This window comes from Colossoma macropomum, unplaced genomic scaffold (genome assembly GCF_904425465.1).
Source record: "Colossoma macropomum unplaced genomic scaffold, Colossoma_macropomum, whole genome shotgun sequence".
Taxonomy (NCBI): Eukaryota; Metazoa; Chordata; class Actinopteri; order Characiformes; family Serrasalmidae; genus Colossoma; species Colossoma macropomum.
The window spans coordinates 22,613,253-22,628,148 of record NW_023494789.1 but is presented as its reverse complement, the minus strand read 5'-3'; the positions used below and the strand labels follow the sequence as shown (position 1 = coordinate 22,628,148).

The 14,896-nt window shown below is 40.4% G+C and overlaps 1 protein-coding gene across 1 annotated transcript; it reads left to right on the top strand.

The window, feature by feature from the left end:
* The first annotated feature begins 2,226 nt into the window (after positions 1-2,226).
* On the top strand, positions 2,227-6,209 carry LOC118807534 (factor V activator RVV-V alpha-like). The gene is made up of 5 exons (XM_036569557.1): positions 2,227-2,341; positions 2,436-2,652; positions 4,543-4,814; positions 4,890-5,041; positions 6,011-6,209. The coding sequence occupies exons 1-5, from the start codon at positions 2,299-2,301 to the stop codon at positions 6,158-6,160; spliced, it is 834 nt and encodes a 277-aa protein (XP_036425450.1). The 5' UTR covers positions 2,227-2,298; the 3' UTR covers positions 6,161-6,209.
* Positions 6,210-14,896: the final 8,687 nt, after the last annotated feature.

The following is a 14,896-nucleotide window of genomic DNA, read 5'->3' as shown; positions in this document are numbered from 1 at the left end:
GAGAATTTTTACAGCAGTACAGTAGAGGTAACATTTACTGAAGTGTACTATGCATTCAAATCATCTTAGGAGTACATTTAAATCATGTCTGGTGTACATTCAAGTATTCTTTAGTATGAGCCAATTCATAAATCCGTTTGATGGAATTAGGTTTATCAGACAGCTGCTCAATTGCAAAACCTTTGAGCCTACAACTGGAACCTGAAAGCCATTTTTATATCATTTACTTCCAACCTCAGTTCACCTCTTTCAGCACACGGCTGAGACGATATAGATGTATTTATCAGACAAACAAGCTGCTATTGTTCTTAGAACAATGGACTGACTAGCCAGACTTCTGGACTTCAACATCACTGAATGTGTTTGGATTACTTCAGAAAAAGACTGAACTTTGGAGGTGTGTCTGCAGATTTCTTTGAGAAACTGAAACTGAGTCTGCTGAAAAGAGTGACACTAAATACTGAAATCAGTTAACAGCAGTTATGGCACCGATTATTACAGATGAATCAAACCACATTTTCTTTAATGCTATCCAGAGGTGTGGACTCAAGTCATATGACTTGGACTCAAGTCCGACTCAAGTCACGAATTTGATGAGACTTGACACGAGAAAATCGAGAGAGACTTGCGCCTCGCCTTCGACTTCAACACGAATCACTTGGACTTTGACTCAGACTTTAGCCTTAAGACTCTTGAAAGACTCGAGACTCAAAGTAGAAGAAATGTGGAGAGTCTGACTGCAGACAACTACACAGCTGGTTACTTTATCTGAATGGATTTGTTTGCTGCCGTAAATTTGATATACAGCACCGTCGTCAGGTGTCTGTCACTGAGTTTATGGTCAGTTTATTTTATTTTGGATGATGAGTAAAGCGTTTAGAGTTCAAGTTCGCCTCCATAAGCTGGAAACAAGCAAAGCATCAACAGCATCAAGGTGCCCTCACTCAGCACTTAAACTCTTGCTGGAGAAACTCACCAAACTGACAATTTTCCTCATAGTAGCAGGACAAAAAAAACACTACTGTGCACCCAATGTTCCCATATATATATATATATATATGCTCTGCTAACTGTCAGATTGGTGGAACAAGTTTTCCTTTTTTTTTCTGGTAACACTTGAGGGGCAGCTTTCATAAAGTTACATGACTCCTAGGGGCAAACGTAGACTGCTGCCTAGGACCCCTATGAACATGAAGCACCATGAAAATACAAATAAGATATACAGTACGTGTTGATGTTAAATAAACAACTCTGAAACATACATTATAAAAATAGCTGTTATTCACAATTGTAGCAATTCTTATCAGTAATTTCAGTGCAGCCTCTTGAGTAACGGAGTGATGTGTAAAGACCGACTGGTATGAACGAGGCTATTAAGTGATAATCTACATTATGGAGAGGAGCTACTTCAGTGTGATGTTCAGAGTGGTGAGAGGGAAAAATCAAATAAAGTCATCTAAGTACAGCAGAGACTTCGCTTCACTTCCAAAGCTAATTTAATTTTTTCAGACACTGCACAGGCTCAGCAGACCATACATGATGCTAGCGTTAATGCTAGTATAGAGAGCTCCAGTGTTTTGGGGTAATTACTGATTGCATCGTGAAAGAGATCTTCAGATTGATGAAGAATGTGCTGTAAATGGTGCTATATATAACCAAAAAGTGTTCTTCTATTATTACAAGCTTGATATTGTGACAATAGAAGAGCCTTTTTTGGTGCAAAATAGAACCCTTTTCAACAAGGTTCTATATAGAGCCATCTATAGCACATTCTCCATCAATCTGAAGAACGCTTTTACTATACAAAGAACAGTGTGTGCTGGAGTCTTTTTCCAGTGTTTCCTTGGCAATTGGGGGGGGGGGGGGGCTGGAGTCTTTCCCAGTGTTCATTGGACAGAAGGCAGGACACACCCTGGACAGGTCGCCAGCCCATCACAGGGTTCACTGAAGTGTCAGTTGTGAAAATCATTTACTGATGACAAGTGATGCTTGTTGTAATAAGCCTTTTTAAACATTTATAAACATATATGTTGGCTTATGTAGCCTTACATATACTGTCCTTCAGTAAAATGTTGCTTTTCATTCCATAATGGAGATAAAAAGGCCTATAAACTCTAAGGCATTACTGTGAGCCTTTATGTAGTTATCTTAACCTACATTCAAAGCATCCCCAGTGGACCGTTGGTAAGTACTATCAGTTTGAGCCACAGTGTGAGCATCTGATTGGTTGGATTGGTTGTTGAGTGATGTGTAGGGTTTGAAAGCTCTTATCATAACCGCACAGTGAGGAACACCATAATGAAGAGAGTGATAAAGACTTTCTTTCTCTTGGTGTTGGCAGGTGAGTTGCTGCTGTACTATATATTAAAATAAGCACTGTTGTTGAAGAAGTTGCCAAATAAATTGGGATGTTTCTCTCTGTAATTCTCTGTAAGATGCTGCCCTGGGGGAAGTTCAGAAGAGGATTTATGTGGATCCTGCTCTTCCCAACCTAGGAGGATATGCAACTGCCAACAATGGACCGATTCCAGGTCAAAATCATGGTCAGCATCATGTGATTGTGAACCGTCCCGCCTGTAGCTTGGCTCCGCACTGTGGAGGTTCTCTGATTCATGCAGACTGGGTCATCACTGCTGCTCACTGTGACTGCTGGTAAGATCAAGGTGTGCCCTAATTTCTGCAAAGTCTTGTAAAGTGTGCAGGGCCTAGTAGAACATTATATTAACTTTATTGTCTATTTCTTATATACAATCTATTGATGTGGCTCTGACTGTGTAATATCATACATTAAATGTTCAACTTCTTCTTATCTGTCATTTGAATCAGTTCTGTGCGTACAGTCGGGTTCTGCCTTCCTCTAAACCATATCAAGGGTGAATTCCAATCATGCTGCATAGACTACACAGGGTATTCAGACCCTGTGTAGGGAGCTTCCAAACCATAGGGAGTAAAAATATTCAGTTTGAAGGAAAATATATTTGAAGGAGGCTGGATACTGCTTTATCACTGTGGAGCAGGTTGACAGGAAGTTTCCCCATTATGCCAGTGACTCAATTCTGTTTTGCTTTCATGTGTTTGAGAGGCCCATCAAACCAGTTTGTTGATGACAGCTGGATAATTATATTCTTCACTATTTAAAAATACGTTTTAATAAATTAAAAGTCATGCATCGATGAACAATTAAACCATAACTAGGGCTTCTGTGAGGGCTCATGGGACATGCAAATGAGTTAGAGAGGCACACTAGGCTCATAGTCATGACATCATAGTCATCATGTTGTCCTCTGAAGTCTGTCATCATTCTGTAGTCAGAGTCATGCACATGTAATAATGCACATGTAATAAACGGATTTCTGTGAAGCTGCTTTGTGACAACATCAGTTGTAAAAAGCGCTATACAAATAAATTTGATTTGATTTGATTTGATTTGATATGAGGAGCTACTGGTCTAAGCTGGTTTTCTCTCTGTGGAAAAATGAAAGTTCTTGAAAATTGCTGCACTAAACAAAATTGTTCCAGATCTGGTGTATTTAGTTCTGTGTGTGTTTTTTTCTGAATTGTCATTAAGGAGTCATAATATGACTATTACCCCAGACAAACCAGCAATGTCTGTCCATTGTGATACTATAGGTCAGAGGCTTTAATAGTAGACTTACTTTCATACAGAAATCCAGCTTAGTTTTTTGGTCGGCATGTATTTAAATTTAATAGCGTTTAATAACATCCTACAACTTTTAAAGTACCACAGCCAGTTTGGAGCTTTTCTGTGCTGTGGTTTAGGCTGGTTCTGTGACATTTTTTCAGATTTTGGTGCTTTATTCTGTGGCTAGAAAGAATGATTTTAAATGTTTATATGTTTTTAAATGATTATTATTATTCAGATTCACATTGATATTTGCTAATAGCTGCTTATAATATTGGAATTAAAATTTAACAATAAAACTAAATGTTGTTTGTTATAGGATTATTTATTCACATACATAATGTATGTAATATGCTGTATTGTGGGGTTCTGCCACTGGCTGCAGTCCTATCGGAGCTTGCAAGTGGGCATGCAAAAAGGGCCATTAGAAGGAGCTCCTTCTGAACATCAGATCAAACGTTTACATAAAAGAATGTAGGACACATTGTTATTTTATTGTCTTCCTATTTGTTGTTCAATTAACTAAAACATTTTAGAGCAGACACAAACACAAACAAATTTTTTTTGCAAAACGTTAACATTTAAGTTTTCTAACTAAGTATTTTATATGTTTCAAGCAGACTCAAGACTTTTTGAGACTAACAATTTTATTTTTTTTATTTTAAACCAATATTTTTCAAATTCTTTGTTCAGGTAACAAAAATGCTACACAGCTCAACAAATTTAAGTTGGAATTTTTACAGTGAAGTTTTCTTTGTCTTTTTTCCTCAGAATGGACAGCATAAAGCAGATGAGAACACTGCCTTACATAATAAACACTGATGCGTATTGTTCAGTTAGTCCAGTACAGCCATGTTCTAAACTCCGTTCTGTTCTCGTTCTCTTATTTTACCTGTTAGGTTCTTAAGGACAGTTTTGAACGCTCATCCCGACTATGCACGCAGACAAATATGGAAGATTGCTGAAAAACATTATTGTTGTGACAATGGAAGAGAACACGACCTCATGCTGCTAAAACTAAAAAATGGCCAGCGCGGTCAGTTACCCACCATTCAGCTACCTGCCCAGCCCTGCACTGCACCGGGTCTTGATGAGGAGGTGCGTTTTTATGGCTGGATGGATGCACGTCTTGGTCCACCAGATCGTAACGCTCAAGGCCAGCAGAAGATGGGTAAGATACAGATGTGCTGTTCAAACGTCTGAGCTCGTAGAGCACAATTGCCAACATCTCTTTTTCAATCCACAGAGCCCTTCATGGCACATGGGCTTCGCTTTGGGGTCTCCAAAGTTGTTAACTGCCATCATGGAACACAAAATGACTGTCCCCCAACACTGGATAGCTCCTACATCCCTGGTCGATGTGTCTGTGCTAAGTTTCCAGGTGTTGCAACCAATAAAGTATGTTTGCTCATCTTATATCTGTCATGTATACTGACTTTAAAGGGCCCATAACCTATATTTTGCTTGTATTTTATGTTTTTTTTCTTCTTATTTGCGTGTTTTTGTACATTAAAAGTGACGATAATTCAATTTTACTGGATCATTTTCTAACCTTTCCAACCCCTAGAATTAACCAGGCTGTTTTAATTATTGTGCCTTTAGACTAATATATGTAATTGAGTTCTAATCTGATTGGCTAAGTTGTATTCTGCCTGGTTCAAATATTCAGCATTAGTGGGCAGAGCTAAACTGCTGTGGGTGGAAATTTAATATACATGTTGTTTTTTTTGATGATAACCATGCCAACAATGCAATTTGTGCAGCTTAGTTTCCATATATGGACTATGTGGACTGGGAAGTGAACGACACAGCTAAAGCCAATCAAATTAATATCTGTATCAGTTGCCCTCATTTGAAAGAAAATGATCTGATTGGATGTTGTGGCATGTGGTTTTTAAAGGGTATGAGAGCACTTGATTTGACTGTGTATTGATGTGTGGGGCTAAACTGCTGTAGGCTGAATAGGTGAATATATGTAAATGAGTTGGATCTTGTGACATCACAAAAACATTGAATTCAAACAGCCTGTTTGTGCAGCATATTTTTCATTTATGGACAGTATACTTTTTATATGATTTTGTTTTTTTAACTTACACTTAAAAAGTGGCTCATCAGATCTGCTTAAAAAGTACTTCATATGGCAACAAACAATTCAACTAGTTTTATTCAACTCAAAAATTACTTTAATTCAAAGAATCGTTGATTGAAAGTATTTATTTAGGTTGAATATGACTAGTTAATTTACTTGTTACCACATTAAGTAATTTTTAAGTAGATCTGATGAGCCACTTTTTACAGTGTAGGGTAAAATTCGTTTTTTAATTTACAGTGGTGATCTGCAAACCTCTTCTTTCCATGTATTTATAGGGTGATTCTGGTGGAAGCCTTGTCTGGAATGGAAAGTTGTATGGGGTGTATAAGTCTGGCTTTCGTTATCTTAATCAGGGTCCATCACGCTTCAAGGACGTCTGTTACTCACTCTACAGAAACTGGATCAAAAAGATTGCACAGCTGTGACTGCAGAATTCAATGTGACTGAATTGCATGATAATAAAGAGATTTAAGATCTCCCTAAGAGCACAAACACGTCTCTGTCTCTGTCTTCTTCACTTAACTGTGGCTTTAAAATGAATTTGATAGCTCTGAGGCATCACTGGGAATCAATCTCATGTTCTCTTGTTTATAATCGGGCAGGTAGACAGTTGTGCCACTCACCTTCTAACTCACCTTCTAGAGCAGAAAAAGGTGAATTCCACTGATATATTTTAACATAATTTAACATTAATATTTTAGCATAATTAAATAGTTAAGATGTAAACAGAGTCATTCAGAGTGGTTTGGTGTGAAATGTTGAAGCCTTAAAAAGTGTGTGATTAATTAGTTTTTTACTATAGCTAAGCAATATTTTTAGTTTTTTAAAAATTCACACTCCTCTCTGCAGAAACTTGCTGTGTTGTGGAAGTTTGTATTGATGTAAAAGTTCTCTGCAGTACTAGGAACAAATTAAACCTGTGTGAACTTAACACCAAACAAGTGTCCTGTAGTGAAGGAAGGCTGCTCCTGAGGTGGGAGATGGAATGATTGTTGTCCTGAAGGCTACCAGATCTGCAATGTCCCTGTACACTGTACACTGTACACTCTCTCATCCCCACTGATAATCAGTCTAATGACTGTAATATCATCAGAAGACTTGATGATGCTGGTGTTGTTCTGGGAGGCCACGCAGTCAGATGTGAGGAGTGTGTACAGCAGGGGGCTCCGCACACAGCGCTAGGGGTCCCTGTGCTTCCACTTCTTCTGCTGGATGTGCGGTTGCTGACTCTGACTGACTGGGGTCTGTCTAATAAAAAGTTCAGCACCCAGTTAGAAAGGGAGGATGTCAGTCTGATGTTCAGGAGCTTTTCAGAGAGTTTGTGTGGGATGACCGTGTTGAGTGCTGAGCTGTAGTCGATAAATAGCAATCTAACGTAGGTGTCCTAGCCCTGTAAGTGCATGAGGGCTGTGTAAATGACAATGCTGACTGCGTCGTCAATGGTCCAGTTCTGACGGTATCCAAGGTGTCCGGAATGGTCTCCTGGATGTGAGTCATGACTATCCTTTTGAAACACTTCATCATGATTGGAGTGAGTGCAATGGGGCGATAGTCATTTGGGCAGGTCATAGTGCTTTACTTTGGGAAGGTCATTCAGCTCATCTGGCAGCGTGGTGTGGCTGGTTGTGACCCCCCCTGCTTCTCTGGTAATCTATGATGTGTTTCAGGCTTTGCCACAAGAGCCACAAGTCTGCTGTGGTGAGGTATCCCCCCAGCTTCAGTCTGCACTGCCTCTTGACCCCTTTGGCAGAACTGCACAGTTCATATCTGGCCCTTTTATAGTCTTCAGTGTTGCTTGAGACAAATGCAGTGGAAGAAGTGCATAGCATGGACCAGACTTCACAATATATTCTGGTTAGGATATTTCCTGCAGCATTTTGTGAGAACAGTGCTCTCAATGTATGTGCTAACATAGCCAGTTACCCCAGAAGCATAGTCCTCTAAATCAACAGTAGAGTCCTGTCTCTAAGCAGCATTTCTAAACACATCCGAGTTTGTACTTTCAAAGCAGTCCTGAAGCACCAGATCAGTTTCTTCATTCCACACTTCAGTTTTATTTACTGGGGGAGCTTGCTTGAGGAGTTGCCTGTACGATGGATAGAGGAAAATGGAAATGTGGTCAAACTCCCCAAAGTGCAGCTGGGGCACAGCCTTGTAGGGACCCCTTACAGTGCAGTAGACTTGGTCACTGCACTTGACTACCTCAGTAGATAAAAGGGTCTGCACTTCGCCATCAGCCGTTCTATATCAGCTGAACAGTGTTTTTCAACAGTCTGTACTTCTGATTACCACCTGGTGTTCACATAGACTTTGAATTGGCAGACAGGAGTATAAGTCTAAGCTTACCTGTAAGCTTGTCTGATGACACTGATGGTACAGAAGGCTTACAGTGTTTTTGCAGGGTGTCTGCAACATGAAACAGAGTTTGCAGTGTAAAACAGAGTGGCTGCATTGTGAAACAGAGATGCTGTAGCTTAAAACAGTGTGGCTGCAGCATTAAACAAGAGTGGCTATGGTGTGAAACAGTGTCTTCAATGAGAAACAGAGCAGTTGCGGTGTGAAACAGTGTGGCTACGGTATGACACAAAGTGGCTATGGCGTAACAGAGTGGCTGCAATGTTAAACAGAATGGTTCCAGCATGAAACAGAATGGTTACAGTGAGAAACAGAGTGCTTGTAGCATGAAACAGAGTGGCAGCAATATGACACATAGTGGTTGCAATGTGAAACAGAGTGGTTGCAGAATGAAACAGTTGCTGCTGTAAGACAGAGTGGTTGCCTTGAGAAACAAAGTGGTTGTGGTGTGAAACAAAGTAGTTGTGGCATGAAACAACATGGTTGCGGCATGACAGAGTGGTTGCAGCATGACAGAGTGGTTGCAGCATGACAGCGTGGTTGCAGCGTGAAACAGAGCGGTTGCAGCATGTAACAGAGTGGTTGCAACATGACATTTAATGGTTGCCATGTGAACGAGAGTGGTTGTGGCATCAAACAGTGGCTGCAGCATGACGCAAAGTGGCTATGGCATAATAGAGGGTGGCTGCAACATTAAACAGAATGGTTGCAGTATGAAAGAGTGGTTGTGGCATGAAACAGAGTGGTTGCAACATCACACATAGTGGTTGCAATGTGAAATCTAGTGGCTGCGCTGTGAAACCGAAAGATTGCAGCTTAAAGTGAGTGGCTGTGGCATAAAACAGTAGTTGCAGTGTGAAAATGAGTGGCTGTGGCATGAAACAGTGTGGTTGTTGCATGAAACAGAGTGGCTGTGGCATGAAATAGAGTAGCTGTTGCAGGAAAGAGTGGCTGTGGTGTGACACAGCGTGGCTGCAAAAACAAAACAGTTGTAGCATGAAACTGATTGAGATGTGAAACAGTGGAAAAAATTGCTGCAATGTAAACCAGTGGCTGGAAAATAGAGTGGAGTAGCTGTGGTGTGAAACAGAGTGGCTGCTGCACAACAAAGAGTGGTTACACAGAGTCTAATCATTAAATGTAATGGCTGCATTGAGAAACAGAGTGGCTGTGATGTGAAACAGGATGGATGTGCCATGAAACAGAGTAGCTGTGACGTGAAACTATGTGGTTGTGGTGTGAAAAAGAGCACCGCACATGCCACAGGCTGTTGCATGAAACTGAGTTGCTGCAGCGTAATCAAGAGGGGTTATGGCATAATACTGAGAGGCTGTAGCATGAATCAAGGGTGGCTATGCTGTGAAACATTGGCTGTGGCTTAATACAAGAGTGTCTAAGGTGTGAAACTGGCTGTAGGTGGTTGCGGTGTGACAGAGTGATTGCAGTGAAACACGGAATGGCTGCAATGTAAAACAGTGGCTGTGGTGTGAAAGAGTAGCTATGGTGTGAAACAGTGTGGTTGTGGTGTGTGGTGGAGTGCCTGCAATTTGAAAAAAGAGTGGCTGTGGCATAAAACAAGAGTGGCTATGGTGTAAAACAATGTCTGCAACAGAGTGGCTGTGTCTTGAAACAGTGTCTCCATCATGAAAAAGAATGGCTGTAACATGAAACAGAGTGGTTAGAGTGTGACACAGAGTGCTTGCAGTGTGAAACAGTGTGGTTGTGGCATGAATCTGGGCCCAGACAGGGGCTGGGCTGCCTGCTAGGCCACCTCTGGCCACCTGAGGAAGACACAAAGCCACTCTGCCATGATTAGGGGCAATCCGTGGCACCTGTTCCTTACTTTCTAAGGGAAGGCAGAAGTCAGTATTGGGTTGTCTTTTAATAGTGTCAAAACCCACCATTAGGCCAGGTGGGTGCTCTTTTTTTGCCCAGTTCAATTTTATTCTGTCGTATCACTTAGGCTCAAAGAATGCCACACCCAATGCCCTCTCCCGGTAGTGGGTTCCTTCATCCTCTGAGAAGCCACCAGCAGTAATTTTCCTGGGGCCTGGATTGTGGGTGTCTACATTAAGAACTGGAGACTGTGATCCACTGGAGATGGCCAAACTGCTACTGAAGTGTGTTGTCTGGGTCCATAGGCTACAAAGCTGTGGCTAGAAACAAAAGTGGCTATGGTGTTAAACAGTGTCTGCAAAGTCAGAGATAGTGGTTGCAGCATGAAAAAGGATGGTTGCGGCATGACCACACTCTCAGATGAAAAGGTGCAAAACTGTCACTGGGGCAGTACCCCTCTTGTCACTGGGGTGGTACCCTCAAGGGTATATCTCAGTACCTTTAGTCAGGGAACTGTACCATAACCCATTGAAATTATATTTTCTAAGATGTATTGACTCCACACTGTTTCATTTATTATTGTTATGTTTCAAAACATTAGGTTATGAAAAGATACAAAGACATACTATTCCACTGAAAAAAAAACTTAAAGTTACACAATTCCACCTTAAAACCACTGTTCTACCCTTAAGGGAACATTTACGTTGTTTGTTCCTTGATAAATGAAAAATGTACCTGCACATAACCTTTATTTCGAACAGTCCAATGTGTTTGTGGTATGAAAAAATGTGGCTGTGGCGTGAAACAGAATGGCTGCAGCATAAAATGAGTGGCTGTGGCATGAAACAGAGAGCATGTGGCATGAAACAAGAGAGGCAGTGGCGTGAAATAGAGAGGCTGCGGTGTGAAACAGAGTGGCTGTGGCATAAAACAAGAGAGGCTAAGGTGTGAAACAAAGTTTCTGCAATGTGAAACAGAATGGCTACAAGAGTGGCTGTGTGATGAAACAATGTCTCAATGTGAAGTAGCATGGCTGCATTGTGAAACAGAACGACTGTAACATGAAACAGGATGGTTGTGGTGTGAAACAGAGTAGCTGTGACCTGAAACAGCGTTGTTGCGGTATGACAGGTTGTCTGCAACATGAAACAGAATGGCTGCAGGGTGAAACAGTGTGGTCTTCACATAAAACAGAGTTGTTGTGGCACAGAGTGGCTACAATGTGAAACAGAGTTGTTGCTTTGAGAAACAGAGTGGGTGCAGCATACACTCAGTTTACAGCATTGAGCTATTTATGACAACAAAATGTCTGTTTCAGTTGATGGTTGTACGCGACTCCTGACTTCACAAACAGCTGCTTGTATATTTGACAGAAAGCAGACCATTTAGTTACCCGATAAGACAAAGTATTTCTGCCTATTAGCATTGTTTAGTTTATAGACATATCTGTAATAGCCGTCAGATGCATGTAAACAGTTCAATACATGTTCAAATTCTAATTAAAGCCAAAATAACATTGTTTGGGGTTTCTGCTGTGTTTCTGTATATTCATAGGTTTTTGTGCACTTCACTCAATCTGGGTATGAATTTATCAGAGATATCGGCTCAGAGAGATCACCAGACTGACCTCACTTTCACTGACATTTACTTTTGCAGAAATTCAGACACACAAAACAGATGTTATAATTTAAACATGCAATTAGCAGCTTAAACTGCACACTAACTGCAAATGAATCAAAAATCATTATATACAATGAAAAAGTGTTGCGTTGTATTTATTTAATATCAAATATTCAAGAATAAACATGTTATACCAACAGTCATTTCCATAAGTAACACTGAAAGACAGTAATTGTGTTGATGTAACAATTTTTACATATTTGCAATCATTTGACACATTTTAATCCAGTGTATTTGACATTTTTTTCTCACTAACAAAAAGGGTAATAAATATAGCTAATATGTCTATTTGCATTTGAAATGGAGTGGTGAATTTTGAAACTCTGAATGTATCTCGCCGGTCAAAGGCAATAGAAAAAAAGAACAATTCATCAGGCTCATCATGGTGGTCTTCTTTACTCTGCAGCAGGTCTGATAACTCAAGCTGTAATCCAGACTCTGTATCTGCTCCACTTCCACAACCAATCAGCTTCAAGCATGTTTCTCAGCTACACCAGCAGAAGGGCACACTGCAATAACATTCATAAGTGAACATCTAAGGAGTGATAGCCAAATGATACTTCTGCAGTAGCTCCAAGTTAATAATTCATCTTCACTATCTGATCTTAACTGTTAGTGAACATTGAAATAGGAAAATGCATAGAGTTTGATGTGGCTTTGGCACATAACGAACTTCACCACTTATCAATGGGTCAGATATCTCAAAGAATACACTATGTTCTGTTATTTCACACTATGAAATTAACTTTCTAGTTACTGTAGTTTATTTTGACAATTTAATAAATTAAGTTTTCATTTAATGTTTAATTTTGCCGTGTTGAGGTGATGCTTGTTATCGTCTTGTGGGATCAGTAAGATTTCATTAAAAATTGCAAGATTTTCATTTCATATTTGAGATCAAAGGGGCTTAGTGTGAGCTGAGAAAGTCTCTGGAATTATGAGGTATCTTCACTTACATGCAAAGCGTCCTCAGTGGACCGTTGGTAAGTGGTGGCTGTTTGAGCTACAGTGTGAGAGCCTGATTGCTGAATTTGGTTGTTGAGTGATGTGTAGAGTTTAAAAGCTCTCAGCATGAGACGCAGTGAGGAAGACCATAATGATGAGTGTGATGAAGAGTCTCTTTCTCCTCGTTTTTGCAGGTGAGTTGCTGCTGTACCTTACATTAAACAACTTTTAGCCAGAAACCTTTTTGTTTTATGTAACTTCCTGTCAAATGATCCATATTTTCTTTTCACCTGCAAAGAGTTGTAGCACAGATTGTTAAAGGGAACCCTGACTTGTATGCATTAAGATAGTATACACTCCTGGGCAAAAAATGGGCCCAGAATGGCAAAATATTAAGCTTTTAATGGTCTTAACCACAAATAATCGAACAAACCGATGCAGTAAGTTAGTGTTGGAAAGCTTTTCCTTTTGATTTCTTTAAATGTTGAATCCACTCAGCACTGATGGCTTCAAACAGCTGAAAAACATTGCCAGGCTAGTTTGTGTTTAATTTGAGGCCAAATATTTTCTACAGAGTTTAAATCTGGACTCTGACCAGCCAAAAAAGGCAGTAAAAACATTAGCCTATTTTTTGCTCAGGAGTGTACATGTTCAATATTATATTATTATTTATTATTAAAAAACGTAGGTACTTAGGTAAAATCCCTCTTCCAATAGGTTGCCATTGTCGCACTGTGATGTCAGATGCCTGCACTGGATTCTATGGAAAATAAGATGATCAAAAAAGTTTTTCTCATGGGAAATGTCATACAGTAGCTAAAGATGGAAAAGCTCAATGATATACAGTGGTGCTTGAAAGTTTGTGAACCTTTTGGAATTTTCTATATTTCTGCATATGTTTGACCTAAAACAAGTTCTAATAGTAAAGAGAACCAAATAAAACAAATGGGACAAAAACATTAGACCTGGTCAATTATTTATTGAGGAAAATGATACAATATTACAGATCTGTTAGTGGCAAAAGTGTGTGAACCTTTAGGATTAGCAGATAATTTGAAGGTTAAATTAGAGTCAGTTTTCGATCAATGGGCGGTGGCGCAGTGGGTAGCGCTGTCGCCTCACAGCAAGAATGGCCTGGGTTCGATTCCCAGCCGGGTGACCAGGGTCATTTCTGTGTGGAGTTTGCATGTTCTCCCCGTGTCTGCGTGGGTTTCCTCCAGGTACTCCGGTTTCCTCCCACAGTCCAAAAACATGCAGTCAGGCCAATTGGACATGCTAAAATTGCCCCTAGGTGTGAATGTGTATGTCTGTCTGTCTGCCCTGCGATGGACTGGCGACCTGTCCAGGGTGTATCCTGCCTTCCGCCCAGTGACAGCTGGGATAGGCTCCAGCACCCAACCGCGACCCAGAAGGATAAGCGGTTTAGATGATGTATGTATGTTTTCAATCAATGGGATGGCTATCAGGTGTGAGTGACCACCCTGTTTTATTTAAAGAACAGGGAACAATCACAGACTGATCTTCACATATTTGTGCAAGTGTATCACTTCTGATTTCTGAGGACCTCAGAAGAAGAGCTGTTGATGCCCCTAAGGCAGGAAAAGGTTACAAAACAATCTCTAAAGAGTTTGGACCTCACCAATCCAGGAAAAAGACTCTGCTGTCCAAAAAGGACATTGCTGCCCGTCTGCAGTTTGCTAAAGTTCACAAGGACAAGCCAGAAGGCTAATGGAACAAAGTTTTGTGGATGGATGAGACCAAACTAGATCTTTTTAGTTTAAATGAGAAGGCTTATGTTTGGAGAAAGGAAAACATTGCATTCTAGCATAGAAACATTATCCCATCTATGAAACATGGTGGTGGTGGTACGATGATTTGGGCCTGTTTTGCTGCATCTGGGTCAGGACAACTTGCCATCATTGATCCAATTAACTCTGAATTATTCTAGAAAGGAAAATGTCAGCTCATCTGTCCGTGAGCTGTAATTTAAAAGAACGTGGGTCATGCAGCAAGACAATGACCCTAAACACACAAGGGGTTCTACCAAAGAATGGTTAAAGAAGAATAAAGTTGATGTTTTCCAATAGCCAAGTCAAAGTCCTGACCTTAATCCTATAGAAATGTTGTGGAAGGACCTGAAGCAAGCAGTTCATGGGAGGAAACCCACCAACATCAGAGTTGAAGCTATTTTGTATGGAGGAATGGGCTAAAACTCCACCAAGCCGATGTGCAGGACTAATCAACAGTTGCAGTTATTGCTCCACAAGCGGGTCACACAAGATACTGAAAGCAAAGGTTCACATACTTTTGCCACTCACAGATCTGTAATATTGTAATATCATTTT